The 26,827-nt window shown below is 46.2% G+C and overlaps 1 protein-coding gene across 1 annotated transcript in view; it reads left to right on the forward strand.

Moving 5' to 3' along the window:
* Positions 1 to 1,281: 1,281 nt before the first annotated feature.
* Positions 1,282 to 26,827, forward strand: part of CHRNG (cholinergic receptor nicotinic gamma subunit) — a 41,456-nt gene continuing 15,910 nt past the window's right edge. Inside the window, exons 1-6 of the mRNA XM_060684932.2 lie at positions 1,282 to 1,383; positions 15,439 to 15,578; positions 18,075 to 18,119; positions 20,199 to 20,308; positions 23,240 to 23,395; positions 24,314 to 24,411. Coding sequence (XP_060540915.2) covers positions 1,320 to 1,383; positions 15,439 to 15,578; positions 18,075 to 18,119; positions 20,199 to 20,308; positions 23,240 to 23,395; positions 24,314 to 24,411 — 613 coding nt within the window. The 5' untranslated portion in view covers positions 1,282 to 1,319. The remainder of the gene's footprint in view (positions 1,384 to 15,438; positions 15,579 to 18,074; positions 18,120 to 20,198; positions 20,309 to 23,239; positions 23,396 to 24,313; positions 24,412 to 26,827) is intronic.

The following is a 26,827-nucleotide window of genomic DNA, read 5'->3' on the forward strand; positions in this document are numbered from 1 at the left end:
CAGGCAGCTGGATGTTAAATGCTGCCTTAGTAGGAGGCATTAGCCTCCTACGCCACTCAGGCTCAATACATTGCTAACTTGGCTCATTCATGGCTTAACGAAGTTAGCCTTGGCATTTTCTCAACCTTTCCTTCTCCAGGGCAGATAGAATGGAATGGAATGGAATGGAATAGAATAGAATAGAATAGAATAGAATAGAATAGAATAGAATAGAATAGAATAGAATAGAATAGAATAGAATTTTTTATTGGCCAAGTGTGATTGGACACCCAAGGAATTTGTCTTTGGTGCATAAGCTCTCAGTGTACATAAAAGAAAAGATACATTCGTCAAGAATCATAAGGTACAACACTTAATGATAGTCATAGAGTACAAATAAGCAATCAGGAAACAATATCAATATAAATCTTAAGGATACCAGCAACAAGGTTACAGTCATACACAGTCATGAGTGGGAGGAGATGGGTGGTGGGAACGATGAGAAGATTAATAGTAATGCAGACTTAGTGAATACTTTGACAGTGTTGAGGGAATTATTTGTTTAGCAGAGTGATGGCGTTGAGGAAAAAACTGTTCTTGTGTCTAGTTGTTCTGGTGTGCAGTGCTCTATAGCGTCGTTTTGAGGGTAGGAGTTGAAAGAGTTTATGTCCAGGATGCGAGGGGTCTGTAAATATTTTCACAGCCCTCTTTTTGACTCGTGCAGCATACAGGTCCTCCATGGAAGGCAGGTTGGTAGCCATTGTTTTTTCTGCACTTCTAATTATCCTCTGAAGTCTCTGTCTGTCCTGTTGGGTTGCAGTTATAGAGGTGCAGTTGACAGACTCAGTAGTTCCTCTGTAGAACTGGATCAGCAGCTCCTTGGGCAGTTTGAGCTTCCTGAGTTGGTGCAGAAAGAACATTCTTTGCTGTGCTTTTTTGATGACGTTTTGGATGTTAGCTGCCCATTTTAGATCTTGCGATATGGTAGAACCTAGAAATTTGATCACCTCCCCATATCACAATGAGGGCTTACAGTTTTCCGGTATTCAGGAAGGGGATGAGAACAGGCAGTTATTAAAAAAGGACCCCTCCCTCTTCAGTCTAAGGCATTGTTCCCAGCGATGGGCTGCCAACCTCCCCAAAACAGCTGACAATGCCCAGCATAACAGCTGAGCCACAACTATCTTGGAAATGGGGGGGGAGGGGGTTGCCATGAGGGTGGGTGAGTGGAGGGAGGGAGGGAAGGTGGGAGGGGCCGGGCTATTGCTCAAAATAACGTCCCAGACCCTCCAGCTTACATCAGGGGCCGCATTGCTGCCGAGGAACAAAGAAAGAACAGTATGCAGGCATATAACATGAGGACCAGATGCTCAAGTTTAGCTTTTATATTCAACTTCCTTGCCGGTAAGTTAGAATCGCTGCAGATAATTAGTGGTCGATGGGGAGATAAGGTGGGATGGGAGATTTAATTTAATTTAATAATGTGTTTCCCCGAAAATAAGACCCTGTCTTATGTTTTTTTGAACCCTGAAATAAGCGCTTGGCCTTATTGCCATGAGCTCAAAACCCCAATTGGGCTTATTATCAGGGGAGGTCTTATTTGGGGGGAAACAGGATATTTAGTTTAGTTTAGTTTAGTTTAGTTTAGTTTAGTTTAGTTTAGTTTAGTTTAGTTTAGTTTAGTTTAGTTTAGTTCAGTTCAGTTCAGTTCAGTTCAGTTCAGTTCAGTTCGATTCAGATTCAGATTCAGATTCAGATTCAGATTATGAATCTTATGGTCATAAGGCACTTATTTCAGGGCCGTTGTAACTTTGAACGGCTACTAGATGAATGGTTGTAAATCGAGGACTATCTGTGCTGCTGTTTGTAGTGCCTGCTGGACACGTGACTGCATTTGATGATGGCTTTGCAGGAAACCACCTTTTTCTTCCAGTTTTCAGCAAAGCTGTGCCCATAGAAAACCATTGATTTGTTTTCTGTCCACGGCATTCGCTTAACGTCAACCGCAAGAGAGGCCTTAAAGTTGGGTGGATCACATGACCCACCCACTGTACGACCATCATGAATTACGACCAGCGGTGGGATTTAAATAATTTAACAACCGGTTCTCTGCCCTAATGACTGACTGGGTGGCCGTGGCCATGGTGGGCATGGCGCCGGAGTGTGACAGCTATGACTTGCGGAGCTCTGCAAAGTTCAGCCTGATTTCTGCCTGCCTGGAGGCGCCTAGGGGCTCCTAGGGGCCAAACGTCACCTTGAAGGGGTGACAAGAAAGGAAGGGCTCCTGTAGATCGCAAGTGGACGGCGGTAATACCCTAATGACAGGCTGGGTGTGTGTAGCCATGGTGGGCGTGGCCATGAGATATGACAGGCAGCATTCGGAGGAAAAACGGGCTGCAGGGGGGGCGTTGCCCACCATGCCCCGTTTTGGGCCTAGTAGGCCTCCCTACAGCCTCCTGGGAGAAAAAACAGGCCGGGGGGCCGCACCCCCCCATGCCCCTTTTCGGGCCTAGTAGACCTCCCTGCCAGTGGTGGGTTCCTCCCGGTTCGGTCCGGTTCGGCCAAGCCGGTAGCGGTGATGATATGACATCACCGAACCGGTTCCCCCACCCTCCCACCCCCCCCACCCACGTTATTCTTACCTTTTATTTGGTCCCACCCCCAATCTATTGCTGCCTCCTGAGTCCCAGCTGATGACTAGAGGGGAAAAAAAACTGTTTAAACTCTTGGCGCTGGGCTTCAAAGGGCCGTCCTACAGCTGATCAGTATTAAAAGCAAACAAATGAGTCGGGTCGTAAGTGCGAGGACTGGTCGTAAGTCAGATAAATTACTTTCTTCCATGTATGTATGGACTAGAAAAAAGGACTCAGGAAAAACAAAATCGTTCTATCGTTTTCAAGCAAATGTGGCAAAAATACATAACAAAAGGGCACCTAAGCGTTTCCAACTGTGCCTTTAAACTTGCCACAAATTAGCATGGGAATTAGCATCGGGTTTTTCCCCCCCATACAGATGTAGTGACTGAATGATGCGTTGATGTTGGAAGATGAGTTGACTTCCTAGGGGAAATCGCACGGGTTCACACAACACAATTTGCTTGCCTACCGAATGGATTGATTTTCTTGCTTGCGAAAGGCGTTTACAGCATTAGCTTACTCGATGAATTGGATTCACTGAAAAGCCACCAAGAATCTAAGTTGAAGGCTAACTAGTCCGTGCAAGCTTCATGCTAAGAAAGCTGTCAATGCCTCTGGGCTTGGCATGTTGTGTGAATACAGACATATTTGGAAAAAAATTTAGAGTCGAGTTCTCTCCACCCTTCACACATAATCTTATTTGTATCCTATGACTATCATTAAGTATTGTACCTTATGATTCGTGATGAATGTATCTTTTCTTTTTATGTACACTGAGAGCATATGCACCAAGACAAATTTCTTGTGTGTCCAATCACATTTGGCCAATAAAGAATTCTATCTATCTATCTATCTATCTATCTATCTATCTATCTATCTATCTATCTATCTATCTATCATCTCTCTCTCTCTCATCTATCTCTATCTCTATCATTTATCTATCTCTATCCATCTATCATCTATCTCTATCTATCCATCTATCATCTCTCTCTCTCTCTCTCTCTCTCTCTCTCTCTCTCTCTCTCTCTCTCTCTGTCTGTCTGTCTGTCTCTGTCTCTCTATCTTTCTATCTATCTGAGAACCAGAGGTCGCATTGGTCTAGCTCCCTGAAAACTGTACAAGAAAATTGAAAGAAGTCACAGACACTGTTAAATGTAGCATCCTCCTTTCTAAAGTCTCAGCATCTATTGTATATCATCGCAACCAAAACTGGATGCAACAGCCCAGTGGTGAAATCCAATTTTTTTTACTACCTGTGGGTTCTGTGGGTGTGGCTTGGTGGATGTGGCAGGGGAAGGATACTGCAAAATCCCCATTCCCTCCCCACTCCAGGGGAAAGATACTGCAAAATCCCCATTCCCTCCCCATTCCAGGGAGAAGGATACTTCAAAATCTCCATTCCCACCCCACTCTGGGGCCAGTCAGAGATGGTATTTGCCATTTCTCCAAACTGCTCAAAATTTCCGCTACCGGTTCTCAAGAACCTGTCAGAACCTGCTGGATTTCACCCCTACAACATCCCAAGTGTGGCCTTATCAAGGCCTTATAAAGTGTTTACACTTCATGTGATCTTGATTCTATTCCTCGGTTAATGCAGCCTAGGATTGGGTTGGCTTTTTTGGTGGCTGCAGCACACTGCTGACTCATATATATGTGATTGTCCACTAGGACTCCAAGATCCAATACTGGAGGTTTTGGTTCTCCAATATTGGAGGTTTTGGTTCTCCAATATTGGAGGTTTTGGTTCTCCGATACTGGAGGTTTTGGTTCTCCGATACTGGAGGTTTTGGTTCTCCGATACTGGAGGTTTTGGTTCTCCGATACTGGAGGTTTTGGTTCTCCGATACTGGAGGTTTTGGTTCTCCGATACTGGAGGTTTTGGTTCTCCAATACTGGAGGTTTTGATGCTCCGATACTGGAGGTTTTGGTTCTCCGATACTGGAGGTTTTGATGCTCCGATACTGGAGGTTTTGGTTCTCCGATACTGGAGGTTTTGGTTCTCCGATACTGGAGGTTTTGGTTCTCTGATACTGGAGGTTTTGGTTCTCCTATATTGGAGGTTTTGGTTCTCCAATACTGGAGGTTTTGGTTCTCCGATACTGGAGGTTTTGGTTCTCCGATACTGGAGGTTTTGGTTCTCCGATACTGGAGGTTTTGGTTCTCCGATACTGGAGGTTTTGGTTCTCCGATACTGGAGGTTTTGGTTCTCCGATACTGGAGGTTTTGGTTCTCCGATATTGGAGGTTTTGGTTCTCCGATATTGGAGGTTTTGGTTCTCCAATACTGGAGGTTTTGGTTCTCCGATACTGGAGGTTTTGGTTCTCCGATACTGGAGGTTTTGGTTCTCCTATATTGGAGGTTTTGGTTCTCCAATACTGGAGGTTTTGGTTCTCCAATACTGGAGGTTTTGGTTCTCCGATACTGGAGGTTTTGGTTCTCCGATACTGGAGGTTTTGGTGCTCTGATACTGAAGGTTTTAAAGAAGAGATTGGAGAGCCATTTGTCTAAAATGAACGAGGGTTTCCTGCCTGATTAGGGGGTTGGACTGGAAGACCTCCAGGCTCCCTTCCAGAATTGTTATTCTGTTAAGATCCCTCTCCCAGTTACTACTATAGAGCCAGTTGCCATCTGTGCATTTGGTTTTGCATCTGATATTTTAACCAAGATTTAACATTTCATTAGCTCATTCAGCGTCTTCGGATACAATCCCTCTGTTCCCTGGAGATTCAAAATCATTCTAAAAAAAAAAAAAAAAAGATTTTCTCTGAGCCTATTTCTGTAAGTCTGGCACTTCAATCACGTCTCTTTATTTCGTTTTTCCTCATCTCCCTGCGGAATTCCCTGTCAGAGAGACGGAAGAGTAGGCAGGGCTCTGAGTTTTTTTTTTTTCTTTTTTCTTTGGTCACCTGTTGGCATCCCAGCATCTTTGCTGAACAGATGGGGTTCCTTTCTCCTCCCTTTCTCCTGAACATATCTAAAGAATGAAAGAATGCAAGAAAACCTTTTCTTCTCCCTCGCAATATCGTTTGCTTCTTTTGAAGCCTTTTTTGACATCGTCTCTGTCACAGCTTGTCATTACTTGTCCTTAGGAACCTGTTTTACTACCGATTCAGGGCAGTGGTGAAATCTGAACCGGTTTACTACTGGTTCACTGCTATGGTGAAATGTAAATTTTGTTACTACCGGTTCTGTGGGCGTGGGTTGGTGGTGGTGGGGGTAATGTAACTGGGTGGGTGTGGCCAACTTTTTTTTTTTACTTTTAAAACCCTTTCTTCTACAACCTCTTCGGCCGAAGAAGTTGTAAAAAAAATGCTTTTAAAAGCCTCTGACGATCCCAGCTGAGTTGCCTGATCAGCAGAGGCTTTTTTTCTTTTAAAAACATTTTTTCTACAACCTCTTTGGCCAAAGAGATTGTAAAAAAATGCTTTTAAAAGCCTCTGACGATCCTAGCTGAGTTGCCTGATCGGCAGAGGCTTTTTTTCTTTTAAAAACATTTTTTCTACAACCTCTTCGGCCGAAGAGGTTGTAAAAAAAATGCTTTTAAAAGCCTCTGACGATCCCAGCTGAGCCACGCGATCATCAGAGGCTTTTTTTTTTTACTTTGAAAAGCATTTTTTCCACCAAAGAGGTTGTAGAAAAAATGATTTTAAAAATAAAGAAAAAGCCTCTGATGATTGCGCGGCTCAGCTGGGCATGGGGGGGTGGGGCAGGGATTTTTGCTACCGGTTCTCCGAACCACCCGCCTCCATCGCTACTGGATCGGGCGATCCAGTCTGAACCGGGAGTATTTCACCCCTGGTTTGCTGGCTGCGTATGTGTGGTGCGCGCCTGCAGTGCACGCCAAAAGGCGGCATGGGATAAGTAGAAAAGCGTGTGTGTGTGTGTGTGTGATCAGCTGTGGAGCGCGATATTTTTTTTTACTTTTAAAAGAATTTTTTTTACAACCTATTCGGACAAAAATGCTTTTAAAGTAAAAAAAAAAAAAAGGCTCTGACAATCATGTGTCTCAGCTGTGATGATCAGAGCCTTTTTTTTTTACTTTTAAAAACATTTTTTACAACCTATTCCTACCATTTGGGTGGGAAAAGCGAGCAAGCCAGGATTTTTGCTACCGGTTCTCAGAACCACCTGCCGCCATCACTACCGGATCGGCTGATTCGGTCCAAACTGGGAGCATTTCACCTCTGGTTCAGGGGTATCCACAGAGAGGGAGGAAGTTATGAGAAGAAATATACATCTGGTTGTTCTGCCCCAGCTCCGGTCCCCAAAGAACGCAGCACACACAAAGTCTGTACAAACCTTAGTTTTACTAAATTAAATACGTTTTTTTTTTCCAAACAAAGGCTGTTAATTAACTTTCTTAACAGCCTACAAGAATCCAAAGAATAAATAATCTTAATCTTACTATGGTTGGCAGAAGAATTTGCAAAGAATCAAGATCGAGGCACGAAGGAGAGTGAACAAAGTTGTTCCCTGCAAATTGCTTCAGTTGGCCTTCCTCCTTAAATAGGTAAGGGAGTGGCCAATTAGCCCCAAGCCTTACTCTCGAGGAGACCTCCTCCTGAGGAGCCACTCTTGCCTTTTGGCAGCTCTGCGCGCCCGTGCATCGAGAAGAGGCTCCTCCTCTTCGTCCTCTTCACTTAAGGGCCGCGTACGGACCACAACACTAGTTCAGTTCCAAGCTGGGAGAAAGACACTGGAGACAAAATGGAGGCTGATTGGAAAGAGGATCCATTTATTGATGAAGTAGAGCCACCATGCACCAGAGGTATTCAGGTGATAATGCCGATGATCAGTTGGTCCACCCACCCGCCCCCGCTCTATCCTGTCCTTTATATCCTGCTTTGTAGCTCATCTCAATTGCGTGGCACAGCTGATTTCCCGTCCCCCTCGCTATTCTACTTAACGTTGCTGACTTGGAAGGTAAGCAGCTGAGCTTCTAAATGCTCCCTTTTCAGTGTTGTGCGCAAGTGTTTTAGGCGCATGCGTTCACCGAACCGGTTGTTAAACTAGCAGCATTCCACCACTGCCAAGCACATGTGATTCTGGACAGCTGACCACATGGAATTGAGAGTGAAGGGTTTTTTTTTTAACCTTCTCTCGGGCTTTGCATTTGAACTTCCTGTTCCTGTGCAAGGACATGTATTCTATTGGCTGTTGTAGAGGGTTATGTGGAGGTCATAGCTGGCTCTGCAGGTTGTCTGAGATACGTTTGGTTGAAGTTTGAACTGCTGGGGGTAACTGCGGAACTGAGATGATGCAACGAAGGGGCGCTGGGCAATTCTTGCTGGACAATAGCTGGGCTATTGCTTAACGCATTGTAAGCCGCCCTGAGTCTCCGGAGAAGGGCGGCATATAAATCAAATTAAAAAAAAAAAATTCCTATTGTGGCTGAGGGCCAATTCTACCTTTGATGGATCTTGGGTGAGGGCATTTGCTTATGAATAGAGCTAGCTAGCTCTTTATCTCTTAAGTGCTGACATCTTAAGTGCTGACATCCAATTATTTAATTGTATTTTAATGGTTTTTTAACATTTATATTATATGTATTTTATTCGGCTGTTCACCGCCCTGAGTCCTTCAAGAGTAGGGCGGTATACAAATTCAATTAATAATAATAATAATAATCTGCTGAGGGCTATTAACAAAGGTGGGGGCTGCTTTCCAAGAGCATGTTTCTCCATTTCTCATCCAGGGAAGTATAATATCCTGCCTTTTTAATATTTCTCAAAATATTTCATTCTTCTAGGACCGTGATGGGGAACCAATGGCACGTGTGCAACAGGTGGCACATGGAGCCATATCGGTGGGCACGCGAGCTCAGCTCCAGCGCACATGTGCACGCCGGCCAGCCAATTTTTGGGCCTTCTGGGCCCACCAGAAATAGGGAAACAGGCCGTTTCCGGACTCCGGAGGGCCTCCGGTGGGTCGGTGGGGAAGACCGTTTTTGCCCTCCCCAGGCTCCTAGAAAGCCTCTGGAGCCTGGGGAGGGTGAAAAACGGGCCTACTGGTCCACTGTGCCATCACGTGCCAAAAGCAGGGGGAAGTGCAGATGGATCACACATGCATGCATGGGGGGGCAGGCAGGGCGCATAGAATTATAGGTGTGGGCACACGCGTGCGCGACCCCCGCTTTTGGCACATGATGGCAAAAAGGTTAGCCATCACTGTTCTAGGAGTGGAGTGGATCCTAATATTCTACAAGGTCAAAAGAGTTAAGAGGCAGCTACAGCAACACAATTAAAGCTCTTCCGCCTTTTAAGATATATTGATTTTTATTTTAACCCTCTCCCTGTGTGCATCTCTGCATCTATTCTGCGCATCCTTTCACATTCTCGATTGATGTTTTTGAGGTTTCTTGATAAATATCTCCCAGGATTTATTATTATTATTTTTTTTAATAACCTCTGCCTGCATTCACACAGCATATTTAATCTGATTATTGATTAACTCAGGTTTGGATCCATACCCTCTCTCGATTCCCCTGCAACACTTAAACCCAGAGAAGCAAAAAAAGAAAAAGAAAAAGAAAACAAAAACAAAAACCTCCTAGTTAAAAATAACCAAGTTTAACCTCTTTGGGGATGCGGTTGGTACAATTTGCTAGGGGTTAAACCAGAGATGAGTTTCAGCAGGTTTTGACCAGTTCTGGAGAACCGGTAGGGGAAATTTTGAGTAGTTCGGAGAACCGGTAGTAAAAATGCTGACTGGCCCAGCCCCCATCTATTCTCTGCCTCCCAAGTCCCAGTTGATCGGGAGGAAATGGGGATTTTGTAGTATCCTTCCCCTGGATTGGGGAGGGAATGGAGATTTTGCAGTATCCTTCCCCTGCCACGCCCACCAAGCCATGCCACACCCACCAAACCACACCCACAGAACTGGTAGTAAAACAATGTGAAACCCACCACTGGGTTAAACGATGCTGTGCGAACCCAGCCTTTTAGGGGCAATTCTTGGATTTCGCAAGATTTATTGAATCTGGAATTTTTTTAAATCTCAGCTTCGTCCCCATTTCTCATACGATTTCAACTCTTTGGGAAAGTCGGACAAAGAGCACATTTGACACCAAGGAGGAAATTTCTGTCCACCATTTTGGTGAGAAAGATACCCTTAAAGAGGAGCTAAAGAGGAAGGTTTTCTAAGTAATCCTCGACTTACGACTAAAACCGAGTCCAAACTTTCTGTTGCTAAGCGAGACATGTGTTAGGGGTGTTTTGACCCATTTTATGACCTTTCTTGCCCCAGTTTCTGTAAACCACTCAGAGAGAGTTATAAAGCACAGTGAAGCGGTATATAAGTCTAAGTGCTATTGCTCTTCCTTCCTTCCTTCCTTCCTTCCTTCCTTCCTTCCTTCCTTCCTTCCTTCCTTCCTTCCTTCCTTCCTTCCTTCCCCCATCTCCCTCCCTCCCTCCCTCCCTTTACAATGATTAGAATGCAGCATTGCAGGCTGACTCTGCCCCACTGCCAGGAGTTCGATTTTAACCGGCTCAAGGTTGACTCAGTCTTCCATCCTTCTGAGCTCGGTTAAATGAGGACCCAGATTGTTGGAGGCAATATGCTGAGTCTGTAAACTGCTTAGAGTGGGCTGTAAAGCAATGTAAAGCAGTATATAAGTCTAAGTGCTATTGCCCTCCCTCCCTCCCTCCCTCCCTCCCTTCCTTCCTTCCTTCCTTCCTTCCTTCCTTCCTTCCTTCCTTCCTTCCTTCCTTCCTTCGCAATGGTTAGAATGCAGCATTGCAGGCTGACTCTGCCCACTGCCAGCAGTTCAATCCTGACCGGTTCAAGGTTGACTCAGCCTTCTGTCCTGAGGTCGGTAAAATGAGGACCCAGATTGTTTGGGGGCGAGAGGCTGACTCTGTAAAACCGCTTAGAGAGGGCCATAAAGCACGGTGAAGCGGTATATAAGTCTAAGTGCTATTGCTGTTGCTAATCTTATGCGTCTCCCTCACTGTTGCTATTTATAACGCCTGCTCGTCTATCTTAACACTTGGACAGTTCATTGTTTGCACACAGCCCGTGATCAATTCACTCTGCCATTTAAGAGTTTCCTCTTCCCGAGGATAAGATTTCTTTCCGATGGTTTCCAGCTGAACTTTGAATCGTGACTGACACGACCCAGCAAAACCGCTTGGAAGGCAACACTTGATCAGCCTAAATTTACACTCAGAGGCAGACGTCTACCGATAGGCCTCGATGTATGACCACAATCGAACCCAAAATGTATGGGGATAAGTGAGACATTTGTTAAGTGAGTTTCGCCCCACTTTTCTTGCCATGTTTGTGGTCCACCAGCAGCCTGCGGAGCTGGCAGCGGAGTCGGACAGTGAGGAGGCTGGGGAGGAACATGGGCCAGTCCTGGAGTCTGGGGAAGGCCCGAACGAGGGCCCTGCATCGGAGGCAGAGATGGGGCCAGCGCCATCTGGGAGCGATGCACGGACTCCGGAGCCTCCAGAGTTGGACAGCAGAGAGGCAGAGGAAGAGGAGGAGCTTGTTCCTAGTGCACGCATGCGCAGAGCTGTCGGAAGGCAACAGCAGCTAAAGCAAAAGGGACGACTCAGGAGTAAGGCCAGGAGATGATTGGCCCCTCCCATGAGGCTTAAAAGAGAAACAAAGGCACCTGGGGCCTTTTGCAGGAAAGCAACGTTGCTAACTCTGTTTCCAGTTGGCATCTCTTGTTTGTTTCTGAACTCCCTGGGGCTTTGGCAGGGTGTCAAAGAAGATTGGTGATTATCCCGAAGGACTTCTTCCGAAGGACTTGTTTTGCAACTAATTGGGACTCAGCTGGGATTGAACGTAATTCTCAGCTGTTACAATAAAATATGTTTGTTTGGGACTAATTGTGTCTTGTAATGACTCAGTAAGCCTCACAACAATCACTTAGATCAGGGGTCTTCAACCTTGGCAACTTTACGACTTGTGGACTTCAACTCCCAGAATTCCACAAGTCGTAAAGTTGCCAAGGCTGGAGACCCCTGATTTAGATGATTTAAGTTAGCAACACGATTGTTAAGTGAATCTGGCTTTCCCCATTGATTTTGCTTGTCAGAAGGTCGCAAAAGGGGGTCATGTGACCCCAAGATACCGCAACCGCCAGTTGCCAAGGACCCAAATTTTGATCACATGACTACCGGGATGCTGGAATGGTCGAAAGTGTGAAAAACTATCATAAGTCCCTGTTTTCCAGGGCCTTGTAACTTTGAACGGTCGCTAAAGTAAATCCCCTATTGGTAGTCCTCGACTTACGACCGCAGTTGAACCCACAATTTCTGTTGTCAAGCGAGACAATTGTTAAGTGAATTTACTCCATTTTACAACCTTTCCTGCCTCCGTTGTTAAGCGAATCATTGCAGTTGTTAGGTGAATCTGGCTTGCCCATGGACTTTGCTTGTCAGAAGGTTGCAAAAAATAATCACGTGAGCCCAGGATTCTGCAACCGTCATAACTATGAACCAATTTTTTTAAAAATTTGATTTATATGCCGCCCTTCTCCGGAGACTCAGGGTGGCTTACAATGCGTTAAGCAACAGCCTTCATACTTTTGTATATTTATACAAAGTCAGCTTATTGCCCCCACAAACTGGGTCCTCAATTTACCTACCTTAGAAAGGATGAAAGGCTGAGTCAACCTTGAGCCTGGTGAGATTCGAACTTACAGTAATTGCAGACAGCTGGTGTTAATCACAATGCTTTTTAGTCTGCAGAGCCACCAGTTGCCAATCATCTCAATTTTAATCAAGGGGGTTGTCACTTTGAAAAACAGTCCTAAATCACTTTTTTTCAGCGCTGTTGTAAGTCAAGGACCACCTGTATTGTGCTGGCTGGGGAATTCTGGGAGTTGAAGTCCACCATCATTTTAAAGGTAAAGGTTCCCCTCGCATATATGTGCTAGTCATTCCCGACTCTAGGGGGCGGTGTTCATCTCCATTTCAAAGTCGAAGAGCCAGCGCTGTCCGAAGACGTCTCCATGGTCATGTGGCTGGCATGACTCAATACCAAAGGCGCGCGGAACGCTGTTCCCTTCCCACCAAAGGTGGTCCCTATTTTTCTACTTGCATTTTTAACCTGCTTTCGAACTGCTAGGTTGGCAGAAGCTGGGACAAGGAACGGGAGCTCACCCCGTTACGCGGCACTAGGGATTCGAACCGCTGAACTGCCGACCTTTCGATCGACAAGCTCAGCGTCTTAGCCACTGAGCCACCGCGTCCCACTTAAAAGATCATCTTAAAAGGTGCCAAAATTGAGAAAAGCTGCCTTAACGTGACTACCATCAGAGAGAATGCTAGAGTGTGGGTGGTAAACCTGCGGTGGCATTCGCCCGCATCAAAATTCGGACTCCCACGCACCCATGCCAAGCAGAGGCAATTATCCTAATGGAGGTTAATCTGTCAAAGTTTCTCCCCAGGCTGAGTCTTTACCATTTATTGGGTGGTTTGCTGTTCCCAAATAATTTGATAATGGAAAGGATTTAAAAAAAAAAAAAAGTCATTAGCCAGGCAACGAACTGTGCACCCGATAGGGAGGGATTTTCGGGCACAAAACCGGAGCGCTGTTTATTAGTAATCAATTTGGACCGAAAACAAACTGGCCGCTTACCTAATTAAATGCTCATTTGTAGACCTGAAATGGCCCAGAAGTTAATCTATTGTTGTGCTTGTATTTTAACATAGACCAAACATGATCAAGCAGCAATGCATCAGAGAGAGAGTGGATGATGCGGACGAGTTTTTCATAAAAAGAAAAACACCTTTTCGCATATTTGAGATAGCGCCTGCGATAGATAGATCAGGTAAAAACTTGGCAAAAATGCATCCACGTCAGAATACAAACATTTGGGAGGGGCAGCAGATGTTGGCAGATGTAGGCTTTCCTGAGAGATGCAGGAACTGGGTATGTCTAGTTTGATGAAGAGAAGGACTAGGGGAGACATGACAGCAGTCTTCCAATATCTCAGGGGCTGCCCCAAAGAAGATTTGGGGGTCAAGCTATTCTCCAAAGCACCTGAAGGCAGGACAAGAAGCAATGGGTGGAAACTCATCAAGGAGAGAAGCAACTTAGAACTAAGGAGAAATTTCCTGACAGTGAGAACAATTAATCAGTGGAACGACTTGCCTCCAGAAGTTGTGGATGCTCCAACACTGGAAGTTTTTAAGAAGAGGTTGGATAACCATTTGTCTGAAGTGGTGTGGGGTTTCCTGCCTGGGCAGGGGGTTGGACTAGAAGACCTCCAAGGTCCCTTCCAACTCTGTTATCCTAAATGTAGAACACCGTTTTCCTAAAATGCATCAGGATTAGTTTAATGGGAGCTTGAGTGGCGTAGGAGGCTAATGCCTCTTACTAAGGCAGCATTTAACATCCAGCTGCCTGCAATTACTACGAGTTCGAATCTCGCCAAGGCTCAAGGTCGACTCAGCCTTCCATCCTTTCTAAGGTAGGTAAAATGAGGGCCCAGTTTGTGGGGGCAATAAGCTGACTTTGTATAAATATACAAAAGTATGAAGGCTATTGCTTAACGCATTGTAAGCCGCCCTGAGTCTCCGGAGAAGGGCGGCATATAAATTAAATTAAAAAAAAAAAGTGTTCAGACATTATCTTCAATCCAGGTTTAAGACCTGGCCATGACGTTTGTTCAACTTGGTTATCTTGCCTTATTATTAAGGTTGTTTTGGTGGAGGGGGGTTCATATGGTCTCCCAACTTAGATTGTTTGGTTGGTTTATGGTCTGGCGAATTGCAAGTTAGGTTAATCCAGTAACCAAGTTAAGTGTCTGTGGAGTTTCTCAGTCATCCACATGGTTGTCCGAAAGGTGGGTTTTTTTCCCAAGAGGCAACTGGATTTTCTAGAGTCCAATCGGGAACGACTAGCACATATCTGTAAGGTGAACCTTTACCTTTACCTTTTTTAAGCAACTCAAGGTGGTGAACATACTTCTTCCTCCTATCTATATTTCCCACAACAACAACCCTGTGAGGTGGGTTGGGTGTACAGTGATTGGTCCAAAATCACCCAGCTGGCTTTCATGTCTAAGGCGGGACTAGAACTCTCAGTCTCCTGGTGATTGGCTTAAGGTCACCCAGCTGGCTTTCATGTCTAAGGCGGGACTAGAACTCTCAGTCTCCTGGTGATTGGCTCAAAGTCACCCAGCTGGCTTTCATGTCTAAGGCGGGACTAGAACTCTCAGTCTCCTGGTGATTGGCACAAAGTCACCCAGCTGGCTTTCATGTCTAAGGCGGGACTAGAACTCTCAGTCTCCTGGTGATTGGCTCAAAGTCACCCAGCTGGCTTTCATGTCTAAGGCGGGACTAGAACTCTCAGTCTCCTGGTGATTGGCTCAAAGTCACCCAGTTGGCTTTCATGTCTAAGGCGGGACTGGAACTCTCAGTCTCCTGGTGATTGGCCCAAAGTCACCCAGCTGGCTTTCATGTCTAAGGCGGGACTAGAACTCACAGTCTCCTGGTGATTGGCCCAAAGTCACCCAGCTGGCTTTCATGTCTAAGGCGGGACTAGAACTCACAGTCTCCTGGTGATTGCCCCAAAGTCACTCAGCCAAGTTGCATGCCTAAAACGGGGCTAGAACTCATCATCTCCTGGTGATTGGCCCAGTTGACTTTCATATGTAAAGTGAGACTAGAATTCACAGTCTCCTGGTGATTGGCCCAAAGTCACCTAGTCAGCTTACCATGACTAAAGCAGGACTTGAACTCCCCATCTCCTGGTGACTGGCCCGAAGTCACCTCGCAAGCTTTCATGCCTCAGGTGAAGCTAGAACTCCCCGTCTCCTGGTGATGTTGTTCATATCCCTCTTTCTTTCTTCCTTTCTTTCCAGTCGTCCTGACCCGGAATCAGGAGGAACATCTTTTCAACGATCTGATGGTCGATTATGACCGGAATTTTCGCCCAGCTTCAGACAAGGGGGACATTGTAAATGTTTCTCTCAAGGTTACCCTCACCAACTTGATCTCCCTGGTAAGGAACAGGGTTGTCATCCCTTCTCGTGGGCTTTCAGGATGGGCCAAGAATGTCCCACCCTTTTCCTTCTTCAAAGTCTCCAGAAAGAGCCGCTTTATGACCTGTGGACTTCAACCGGAGCCATGCTGGCTCAGGAATTCTGGGAGTTGAAGTCCACGGGTCATAAAAGGACCATCGTTCTCCTCCAGTGGTGAAATCCTCTGTGGATCACCACTGGTTCGCTGCTGGCACATATGCGGTGTGCACGAAGCGCATACTACACACACACATGCACAGTGTGCGCCAAAAGCACGCACGCACTTCCGGGTGCACTTCAAGGTATTGGTTACCACCTTTAGAGCGCTCCATGGCTTAGGACCCGGGTATTTACGAGACCGCCTTCTGCCACCGATAGCCTCCCACCGGCCAGTACACTCCCACAGAGAGGGGCTCCTCCGGGTGCCGTCGGTCAAACAATGTCGACTGGCGGCCCCCAGCAGGAGAGCCTTCTCTGTGGGGGCACCTGCCCTCTGGAATGAGCTGCCCCCGGAGATACGGCGGATCCCGGATCTTCGCACCTTTTGCCGTTCCCTAAAGAAGTTTTTATTCCAGCAAGCCGGGCTGGCCTAACTCTTTTAAATTGTTTTAATTCTTAAATTGTTAATTATTGGTCTTAATATATGTGGGCCAAATTAATTTAATTGGATTTTAATACTGTTTTTAAATTTTGTATTTCTTGTGTTTTATCTGTTGGCTGTTCACCGCCCCGAGTCCTTTGGGAGAAGGGTGGTATATAAATATAAACAAACAAACAAACAAACAAATAGGTGCTTCGTGCGGAAAAAGAAGACTTCACTAAGTAAGTAGAACAGCAAGGGTGGGGGAACAGCTGTGCTGCGTGATATAGCTTTGCTAGAAAGCAGGATTTCCTGCTTTCTAGCTAATATAAACCGTGCGGCACAGCTGATCGTCGGAAATACCGGTTCAGACAAACTGGTAGCTTTTTTAAACTACCGGTTCGCCCAAACTGGCGTGAGCTGGTAGCATTTCACCATCTCGCCCCCCCTGACCCGGTCTAAGAGGAGGTTAAAACAGAGACACCGGATGTTCTACACGGCTGGAGAATGTATACTTCCTGCATATCAGTTGGAAGTTTTCATTTTCATTTTCTTCCTTGAAGTTCTACACACTAATTGTTTTATTCATTTATGTCCCATCTTTATTATTTTTTATAAATAACTCAAGGTGGCAAACATATCCAACAAAACCTCTACTGCTACTTTCCCACAACAACAACTCTGTGAGGTGGTGTTGGAAGATTTATTCTTCTGGGTTCAGCTTCAAGTGGGGAAAAAGACACTGGAAACATGGAGACTGTTTGGAAAGATGGTTTAATGGTGGACAGGATCACATGGCTTGAGTTCTTGAACAGAAAAAGGGGCGAGATACAGCGAGTCCCCGGGTTTTATGCTCTCTCTGGCTTTGAACTTCCTGGGGCCCAGAAAGAGTATCCTGATTGGTTGTCAGACTCCCAGGGGGTGGGGGTCTTAGCTAGCCTTGCTGACTGATGTAATCTTCCCAGGTGCCATGTGGTGAGTTTCTGTTGCTAGATGGGTCCTATTGTGTTGCAGATGATGGTCCATTGACAAAGATTGAGTTTCTGCCTCTGGCCCATTGACAAAGGGTAGTGGGGGCAGGAAGATGGGAGCTGCTTCGTCTTTAAAACATGTTTCTCCATTTCTCAACCAGGGAAACATAATATTCTGCCTTTTTAATATTTCCTAAAATATTTCATTCTTCCCGGAAAGGGATGGGTGCTAACTTCCTACAATGGATTGGGTTGAGAGAGTGAGTGAGCGACCAGTCCAAAATCACCCACCTGGCTTTCATTACCAAAACAGGACTAGAACTCCCAGTCTCCTGGTGATTGGCCCAAAGTCCCCCAGCTGCCTTTCATGCCTAAGGCAGGACTAGAACTTACCGTCTCCTGGTGATTGCCTAAAGTCACTCAGCCAAGTTGCATGCCTAAGGCGGGGCTAGAACTCATTGTCTCCTAGTGATTGACCCAAAGTCATCCAATCAGTTTTGAAGCCTGGTGATTGCCAGGAGACGTCGCTGCAATGTTCTTGGTAAGATTCCAGAAGTGGTTGTGGACAGAATTTTTACTGTGGTTCTTAACCAGATCACTGCAGTCGTTAAGCAAATTGCATGGTTGTTAAGCGAGCCACCTGGTCCTTAAGCAAATCCAGATTCCTCGATTGGCTTTGCTTGTCGGAAGCCAGCTGGGAAGGTCGCAAATCAGGTCGTGACCGCATGACGCGGCAACCGTCGTAAATTCGAGCCCGTGGCCGTGCCCCAGTTATGAAGACGTGGCCGCAGGTCATGTTGCATAATTTGACAGATGGTTCATGAGTCACTTTTGCTGAGACCATAGTAACTTTGAACCGTCATTAAGTGAATGGTCGTAAATCGAGGACTAGCTATAATCCCAATTTTTTGTGTGTGCTTTTCCAGAACGAGATTGACGAGGCTCTCACAACAAATGTATGGGTAGAGATGGTAAGTAAAGACCCAGGATTAATACGTGGGAATGTTGCTGACTCCTATTAAACAGGCAGCTTAACTGCAGTTCCCGGTTATCTCCGGCCCCCAAATAAATTTAAAACCGCACAGGACTTTTGAGAATGACCCCAGAATGTTTGATTGTGAACGCAAAGGTGGAATTCCACCCGTACCTGGTAATAACATTGGCTGGCCACACCCCCGAACCGGTCCCTGGCCCGGTTGCCGCTCGCTTACCCCGCCCACCTCATCAGAGGCTCTTTTTTTTGTAACTTTTAAAAGCATTTTTTCTACAACCTCTTCGGCTGAAAAAATGCTTTTAAAAGTTTTTTAAAAAAGCCTCTGATGATTGCCCGGCTCAGCTGGGATCTTTTAAAAACATTTTAAAAAGGCTTTTCAAAGCATTTTTTCTGCAACCTCTTCAACCAAAGAAATGCCTTTAAAAGCCTCTGACAATCCCAGCTGACTTGCCTGATCGTCAGAGGCTTCTAAAAGCATTTTTTTCTGCAACCTCTTAAGGTTGTAGAAAAAAATCCTTTTAAAAGTAAAAAGAAAAAAAAAGAGTTGGCCACGCCCACCCGGTCACATTAACCCTCCAAGCCACACCCACAAAATAAGCCACGCCCACAGAACCGGTAGTAAAAGATTTTAGAACCCACCCCTAGTGTGGAGCCTTCTTGGAACTGCTGAAAGGAGCTGTGTTGTAGACTGGGGATAGATGATGTTGTATCCCTCCCCCTCTGTTGAGAGAGGGCTGTTCAATTTCTTTCCCCACCATCCTGTCAGAGCTGAAGAAGCTTCTGGGTGTCAGGTTTCGGTGTCATCTCAAATAAATTGCATTTCCAAACAAATAGTCTTTGATGAAAACTTTCATTTATTAAGCACGACAATCTGTTCCCGACTACGTCGTAGCCAACACTGACTTCCTGACCCCAAACCTTCCCTTTCCGTTCCCCAATTCTCTGCGTCTCATTGGCCATCTTCCAAATCACTCTCCCCATATCTACTACTTCAGCTCCCAGGAATGTCCCTCCTCCCATCTCATCTCCTAGGGGATATTATCTTCAGGGAAAATAAGTAGGTGAAAAGTCAAGCGTCCTCTTGCCAGCTGCCCCCTCTTCTCTTCCTTATGTCAGCACTGGAATGAATGTAGTTTGGAGTGCTGACACTGGGATGAGAAGCGAAACATCTTCAAAGAAAAACCAGAAAGTCCAGTTGCCTTTTGAAAAAAGCATCTTAGGGACAACCATGACCTAGATGACCGAGGATCTCCATAAACATCCCAGGATAACGTTGTAGGATCCAACTGGCCACTGGGACCAAAGGTTTATTCTTCCAAGCTTTTGGGTTCATGCTGCAATCCATCATCGGGGAACTTCTCTCTCTCCAGAATAGGGTTTCCTGCCTAAGCAGAGGGTTGGACTAGAAGACCTCCAAGGTCCCTTCCACCTCTGTTATTCTGTTCTATTCTAATATGTGCACTGGGCTTGTTCTACACTTTGTATTTATATGTCTCCTTGTTGCATGTAGTTTTTAGTTGTTAATTAAGGTCTTGTCGGCCTGCTGTTTAGTTGTGAATTGTAGTTTCCTTGTACTCCTGTGGCCTTAGCTCAGGGGTGAAATCCTGCAGGTTCTGACAGGTTCTGGAGAACTGGTAGCGGTTCGGAGAACTGGCAAATACCACCTCTGGCTGGCCCCAGAGTGGGATGAGAATGGAGATTTTGCAGGATCCTTCACCCAGGAGTGGGGAGGAAATGGGAATTTTGCAGTATCCTTCCCCTGCCACGCCCACCAAGCCATGCCCACCAAGCCACACCACACCCACCAAGCCACGCCCACAGAACCAGTAGTAAAAAAAATTTGATTTCACCACTGCCTCAGCTCTTCATTACCTGATAGGCTGGTGGTAAATCAGCACTCGTATTGACTGACAATGGGCCCATTTCCCAGACTTCAATCATTTCTCAGGCTGTTTTTGTCCCTGCTCGGCCAACAATCGTAGTAGTTGTAATAATAGGGCCTGATCTTGTCGATATTTGCCAAGCCAATATGAGTAATCAAGTTTGTTGTTGCCAGAAATGGAGAGATTACCGTCTGCAGTGGGACCCAGAAGAGTATGGCAACATCAGCTGTTTACGGATCCCTTCGACGTTGATCTGGCTGCCAGATATAGTCCTGGAGAACAAGTCAGTAGTCTGCAAAAGTTGGTTTTGCTTTCCATTTTCCCTCTGATGGCAGCCCTTTGTGCAATATATGTCCTAATCTGATTGGAGCCTTCCATGGATCCATAGGGGATCAATCCCTCACTGGGTGAGGCGTTCAGGGCATCCCCGAGGGCATTTGTTAGAAAGGAACCAAATGGTTTGAGGGACAGAGAGATGAAATGAGTGGTGCGGTTTGTTTGTTTGTTTGTTTTATTAGATTTATATACCGCCCTACTCCCGAAGGACTCAGGGCGGTGAACAGGCACAAAATAAAATACATAGATACAAAAGTTAAGAACATAATTAAAACCAGATTAAATAATTTAGCCCGAGACAATTAAAAATCCCAATAATTTAAAAACAGATTAAAAATTTTGATTTAAAAGAATTTTAAAACAGGGGAGAAAATTGGGCCAGGCCGGCTTGCTGGAATAGGAGAATCTTAAGAGCACGGCGGAAAGTGCGTAGATCCGGGATCCTCCGTATCTCCGGGGGGGAGCTCATTCCAGATAGTGGGTGCCCCCACAGAGAAGGCCCTCCCCCTGGGGGCCGCCAGTCGACATTGTTTAGCTGATGGCACCCTGAGGAGCCCCTCTCTATGAGAGCGTACTGGCCGGTGGGAGGCTGTTTGTGGTAGTAGGGAGTCCCATAAATAACCAGGTCCTAAGCCATGGAGCACTCTAAAGGTGGTAACCAAAACCGCACCCGGAAGACCACCGGGAGCCAGTGCAGCTCGCGCAGGAGAGGTGTCACACGGGAGCGCCATGTTGCTCCTATAACCACCAGCGCGGCTGCACTCTGCGCCAGTTGGAGCCTCCGGGTGCTCCTCAAGGGGAGCCCCATGTAGAGAGTGTTACAGTAGTCCAGGCGGGAAGTGACGAGGGCATGAGTGACTGCGTCCTAGAGGTGGAACTCTCACCTCACAATCAGGAGGCTATGAGTTCAATCCTAGGTAGAGGCAGATATTTTTCTCTCTCTGGGCAGAATGAGAAAATATCTGCTGAACAAAACTCCGCATTGGTGACAGGAAGGGCATCTGGCCAGTAAACACTCGGCTAGCTCCATTCAGTTGCCCAGAACTCCACCCCGCAAGGGATTATGGAGTTGTTAAAAGAAGATGACAGAGAGATGAAATGGAGAAAACCAGCTGTCTCCTCGGTGAGGCCAGCTGGACAGAAAACGGAAGCCCCCAAACCTTTCTGTTCTCTTAAAGGAGTTCTTACACAATGTAAGAACTACAACAATCTCTATTTAGGACAAACAGAACGCATCCATGAACACAAGGAGCCTGGATAGCTCAACAGACTAAAAGCCTGTTATTAACATTCAGCTGTCTGCAATTGTTGCAAGTTCGAATCTCCCCAGGCTCAAGGTCGACTCAGCCTTCCATCCTTTCTAAGGTGGGTAAATTGAGGACCCAGATTGTGGGGGCAATAAGCTGACTTTGTATAAAATATACAAAAGTATGAAGGCTATTGCTTAACGCACTGTAAGCCGCCCTGAGTCTCCGGAGAAGGGCGGCATATAAATCTAATTAAAAATAAAATAAATAAATAAATAAAAAACCATGACGGAAACCCTTTAATTTCACAACATATAGACCGATTTAAACCACAGTTTCAATGGGGAAAATGTGACCATCCTAGACCAGGCCAAGTCCCAAAAATGCCAGGGAATTTCTAGAAGCCTGGCACTCTGACAAATCAGCCATCAACAGACACATAGACATGAACGACGTCTACAGACTATGCAAAAGAGACAGTCAATTAGCCCAAAAGAGAAAAAAGACTCCAGTACAGGGGTGTCAAACTCGATTTCATTGCCGGCCGCATCAGGGTTGTGTTTGATTTGGGGGGGGGGTGGGGAGAGGCTGGGGGCGTGGCCTGGATGGGTGTGGCCAGCTCGACATCACTGGTGTTGGGGGCAGTTCTGGTGGCCAAGTGCTAAGGCAGGACTTCCCTCAGAAAGATTCTCTTTAAAATCTTCCTCCCTCCCTTCTTTCCTTCCTTCCTTCCTTCCTTCCTTCCTTCCTTCCTTCCTTCCTTCCTTCCTTCCTTCTCTTCTTTTTCCTTCCCTCTTCCTTCTCCTTTCTTCTTCCTTCCCCTCTTTCCTTATTTTTTCCTTCTTTGCTCTCTTCCCATCTTCCCATCTTTGTCTTTCCTCTTTCCCCCCCTTTTTTTTAATTTGATTTATATGCCGCCCTTCTCCGGAGACTCAGGGCAGCTTACAATGCGCTAAGCAATAGCCTTCATCCTTTTGTATATTTTTATACAAAGTCAGCTTATTGCCCCCACAAACTGGGTCCTCATTTAACCTACCTTAGAAAGGATGGAAGGCTGAGTCGACCTTGAGCCTGGGGAGATTCGATCTTACTTTAATCACAGACAGCTGGTGTTAAATTACAGTGCTCTGTCCGTTGAGCTATCCAGGCTCCTCTCCTGTCCCTTCTTGCATGCTCAAATGCAAAAAGGGGAACCATTTTTCCTTTTGCTTTGTTTTGAGTTTGTTTTCCTTTCCCTCTCCCCTACCTGGGAGCCAAAATGGGGCGTGTGGGGACTCCTGGAAGGGGCGGGGTGTGGCAGGGCGGGGCCAGCCAGCAATTCAACTACCAGTTCGCCTGAGCCAGCCGAACCGGCTGAATCCCACCACTGCTTCAGACCAACAATTAAGTAAACGATACCCCAAATAAGAAACTGTCGGTAAACAGCCCAGTCAAAGAATCCCTAAGACCACCCCCACCCCCACAGACAAGTCATCAGAATCAAAACTGACAGCAAATAGCACTCCTTACTATCGGTAGCACTGATGATGTTACCTAGTTGGCTCATGAAACGTCTCCAAGAAAACAAGCAAGCTCAGGGAGCACCAAGGGCCCCTCATTTCCGATCTCCTTCCACCCTTCTTTTCTTGCAGCATCAACGGGGTCTTCGACGTCACCTTGTACACCAACGCTTTGGTGTCTCCTGATGGGAGCATCACTTGGCTGCCCCCAGCTATTTATCGGAGCGTCTGCTCCGTTTTCGTCACCTACTTCCCCTTCGATTGGCAAAATTGCTCCATGGTGTTCCAGTGAGTGCTCCCTTTGTGGTAGGGGGGGGGAGGATGGGGAGGAAGGAAGGAGTAGGATGGGGAAGGGAAGCCTCATCTGAGTTGCCTTCAAGAGCTTCTCGGTGGCCTTGGGCGAAGGTCTCCGGATTAAAGCATGGCCATTAAAACAGGGCTACACTTGGTGGGACTTTCAAATCCGGTGGGACTTTCAGGTAGTCCCTTCCAACCCTGCCATTGGCTGAGTGGTCCAGATCATAGAGAGGAGAGGAGGAAGAAGGGCTGGCGTAGGTGATGGGGGTGGTGGAGAAGGAGGAGTTGGAGGAGGAGGAGCTGGAGGAAGAGGAGAAGGAGGAGGAGGAGAAGTTGGAGTTAGAGGAGGAGGAGGTAGAGGAGGTGGAGGTGGAATTGGAGGAGGAATTGGAGGAGGAGAAGGAGTTGGAGTTGGAGGAGTTAGAAAAGGAGGAGGTGGAGGAGGAGAAGTTGGAGTTGGAGGAGTTAGAGGAGGAGGAGGAGTTGGAGTTGGAGAAATTAGAGGAGGAGGAAGTGGAGTTGGAGGAGTTAGAAAAGGAGGAGGTGGAGGAGGAGAAGTTGGAGTTGGAGGAGTTAGAGGAGGAGGAGGAGTTGGAGTTGGAGAAATTAGAGGAGGAGGAAGTGGAGTAAGAGGAGTTAGAGGAGTAGGAGGTGGAGGAGGAGGGAGTTGGAGGAGGAGGTGGAGGAGGAGGAGGTGGAGTTAGAGGAGTTAGAGGAGGAGGAGGTGGAGGAGGAGGAAGTGGAGTTAGAAGAGGAGGTGGAGGAGGAGGAGGTGGAAGAGTTGGAATTGTTAGAGGAGGAGGAGGAGAAGGAAGAGGAGGAGAAGTTGGAGGAGGAGGAGTTTACAACCTTACTCCAGCAGCACCAATGCCATGAACTGATCCTAGTTGTGTGTCTTCTCCTTGCAAGATCTCAGACCTACAATGCCCTTGAAATCAACCTTTTGTTGACCACCGAAGACGGAAAAACCATTGAATGGATTTATATCGATACCAAAGCTTTCACAGGTAAGCAGGAGGGAGGAAGGATTCCGTGATATGACTCGGGTCTTGCTACATCCGGAATGTCATCCTAGCATTAGTACCATTAGTGATCGACCTGATGCCTCTTGTCGAAAGTCACTTTCCTCCTTGTTCTCTGTCCTCTGTGCCATTTCTGACCGATGACAGTCCCGTCTCTTTGTGAAAGCCTCCAGTGATGAAGCTCCCACAACTTCTGAAGGCAACTTTTGTTCCATCGGTTGATTGTTCTCGCTGTCAGAAAATTACTCCTTGTTTCCAGATTGAATCTCTCCTTGATTAGTTTCCATCCATCATTCCTTCTCTGGCCTTCAGGTGCTTTGGAAAATAGGTTGACCCCCTCCTTTCTGTGGCAGCCCCTCAAATATTGGAAGACTGCTATCCTGTCTCCCCTGGTCCTTCTCTTCACTAGACTGGCCATGCCCGGTTCTTGCAACCAGTTCTTGATATGTTTTAGAAAAGGAGGACTAGGGGTGACATGATAGCAGTGTTCCAATATCTCAGAAGAGGAGGTCAAGCTGTTCTCCAAAGCACCTGAAGGTAGGACAAGAAGCAATGGATGGAAACTAATCAAGGAGAGAAGCAACCTAGAACGAAGGAGAAATTTCCTGGCAGTTAGAACAATTCATCAGTGGAACAGCTTGCCACCAGAAGTTGTGGTGGAGGCTTTTAAGAAGAGACTGGACAAGCCCTTGTCTGGAATAATATGGGGTCTCCTGCCTGAGCAGGGGGTTGGACTAGAAGACCTCCAAGGTCCCTTCCATCCAACTCTGTTATTTTTTTTTATTCTACTCCATCAAACCGGCCTCTAGTTCTTCGCAGGGGATCCACGACGGGTCAGCATTCCTTGTGTTTCCATTAGCATCTCCTTATCTACTGTAGTCCTGAATTAGTTGATCTTCCGGTGGTCCAGAGATTTCGGAGGAAGGCTCTTCATCCTTGCTGTCCTTTGCTCAGCTTTTCTGATTGGCAGGTTTCCATAGGCATATGCTCCAGCTGGAAGAATCCGAATTTTGACAATACATCCCTTTGTCGGGGAATGCAACGTCTCTGCATTTTAATCGTTCGTCGAGATTTTTCAAAAGTCTTTCTCCTAACCAGTAGAAATGCGTTTTTCTTTTATTTTAGCATCGCTTGGCCCAATCTCTCTGGGTTTTGGAGGCTAGGAAGATAAAACCTACTTTTTCCTCCGCCTCTCTGCGCTGGGTTTCATTATCTGCGGCATAATTGTAATTTTTTTTTTTAATATGGAAGAGCAGATGGGCTATTGTATTGTCTCCCTTTTTATTTTATTTTTTTGGTGTTGAAGTCATCTTCGCTTCCTTCTTATCCGCAGCGTATTTGAGGTGGCGGAAGTTTCTCGCAGCCCTTTCAATTCCATTTTTCTCCCAGTCTAGCGTGCGTCTCATCTCTTTTAGAAATCAATAAACTAAATAGCATTTAGATTTCATTATATAGAAATTAAATCAATCAAGGGATGGATATATAGCCCCTAACACACTCTTTCCCCAATTTTGAACTGTTTAGTTGCTCCTTATTCTCTTCTAACTGCAGCTTCCTGGCCTCCGATAAATCCTCCCCCAGGGCAAATAAAATAACTCAATAAACGTTAGCCGCAATTTGCTGCGATCTACAGAGCCCAAAGTCCTCGACTTGCAACCGTTCATTTAGCGACCATTCATTTAGCGACTGTTCAAAGTTACGACAGCACCGAAAAAGTGACTTATGACTGTTTTTCACACTTACGACCGTTGCAACATCCCCACCGTCACGTGATCAAAATATTCAGATCTTTAGCAACTGGTCTGTATTTATGACGGTTGCAATATCCTGGGGTCATGGGCATCACTTTTTATAACTTCTCGAGCCGGCTTCCAACAAGCAAAGTCAATGGGGGTGGCCAGATTCGCTTAATGACCAAATGATCAAATCAATCACAAGTGCAGTGATTGGGGCAAGACCGGTTGTAAAATAGGGCAAACTTCACCTAGCCACTTTCTTGCTTAGCAACGAAACTATTGGGCTCAATTGCAGTCATAACAGAATAAGAGGAGAGGAGAATAATCGAAGGGGCCTTGGAGGTCTTCTAGTCCAACCCCCTTCTCAAGCAGGAAACCCTATCCCACTCCACACAAATGGTTCTCCGACCTCATCTGTAAAACCTCCAGTGTTGGAGCATTCACACAACTTCTGGTGGCAAGCTGTTCCACTGATTAATTGCTCTGTTAGGAAATTTCTCCTTAGTTCTAAATTGCTTCTCTCCTTGATTAGTTTCCATCCATTGCTTCTTGTCCTGCCCTCAGGGGCTTTGGAGAATAGCTTGACCCCCAAATCTTCTTTGGGGCAGCCCCTGAGATATTGGAAGACTGCTATCATGTCTCCCCTAGTCCTTCTTTTCTCTAGA

The sequence above is a fragment of the Pantherophis guttatus genome, chromosome 6, assembly GCF_059756535.1.
Source record: "Pantherophis guttatus breed Tessera chromosome 6, ASM5975653v1, whole genome shotgun sequence".
NCBI classification, from domain to species: Eukaryota; Metazoa; Chordata; class Lepidosauria; order Squamata; family Colubridae; genus Pantherophis; species Pantherophis guttatus.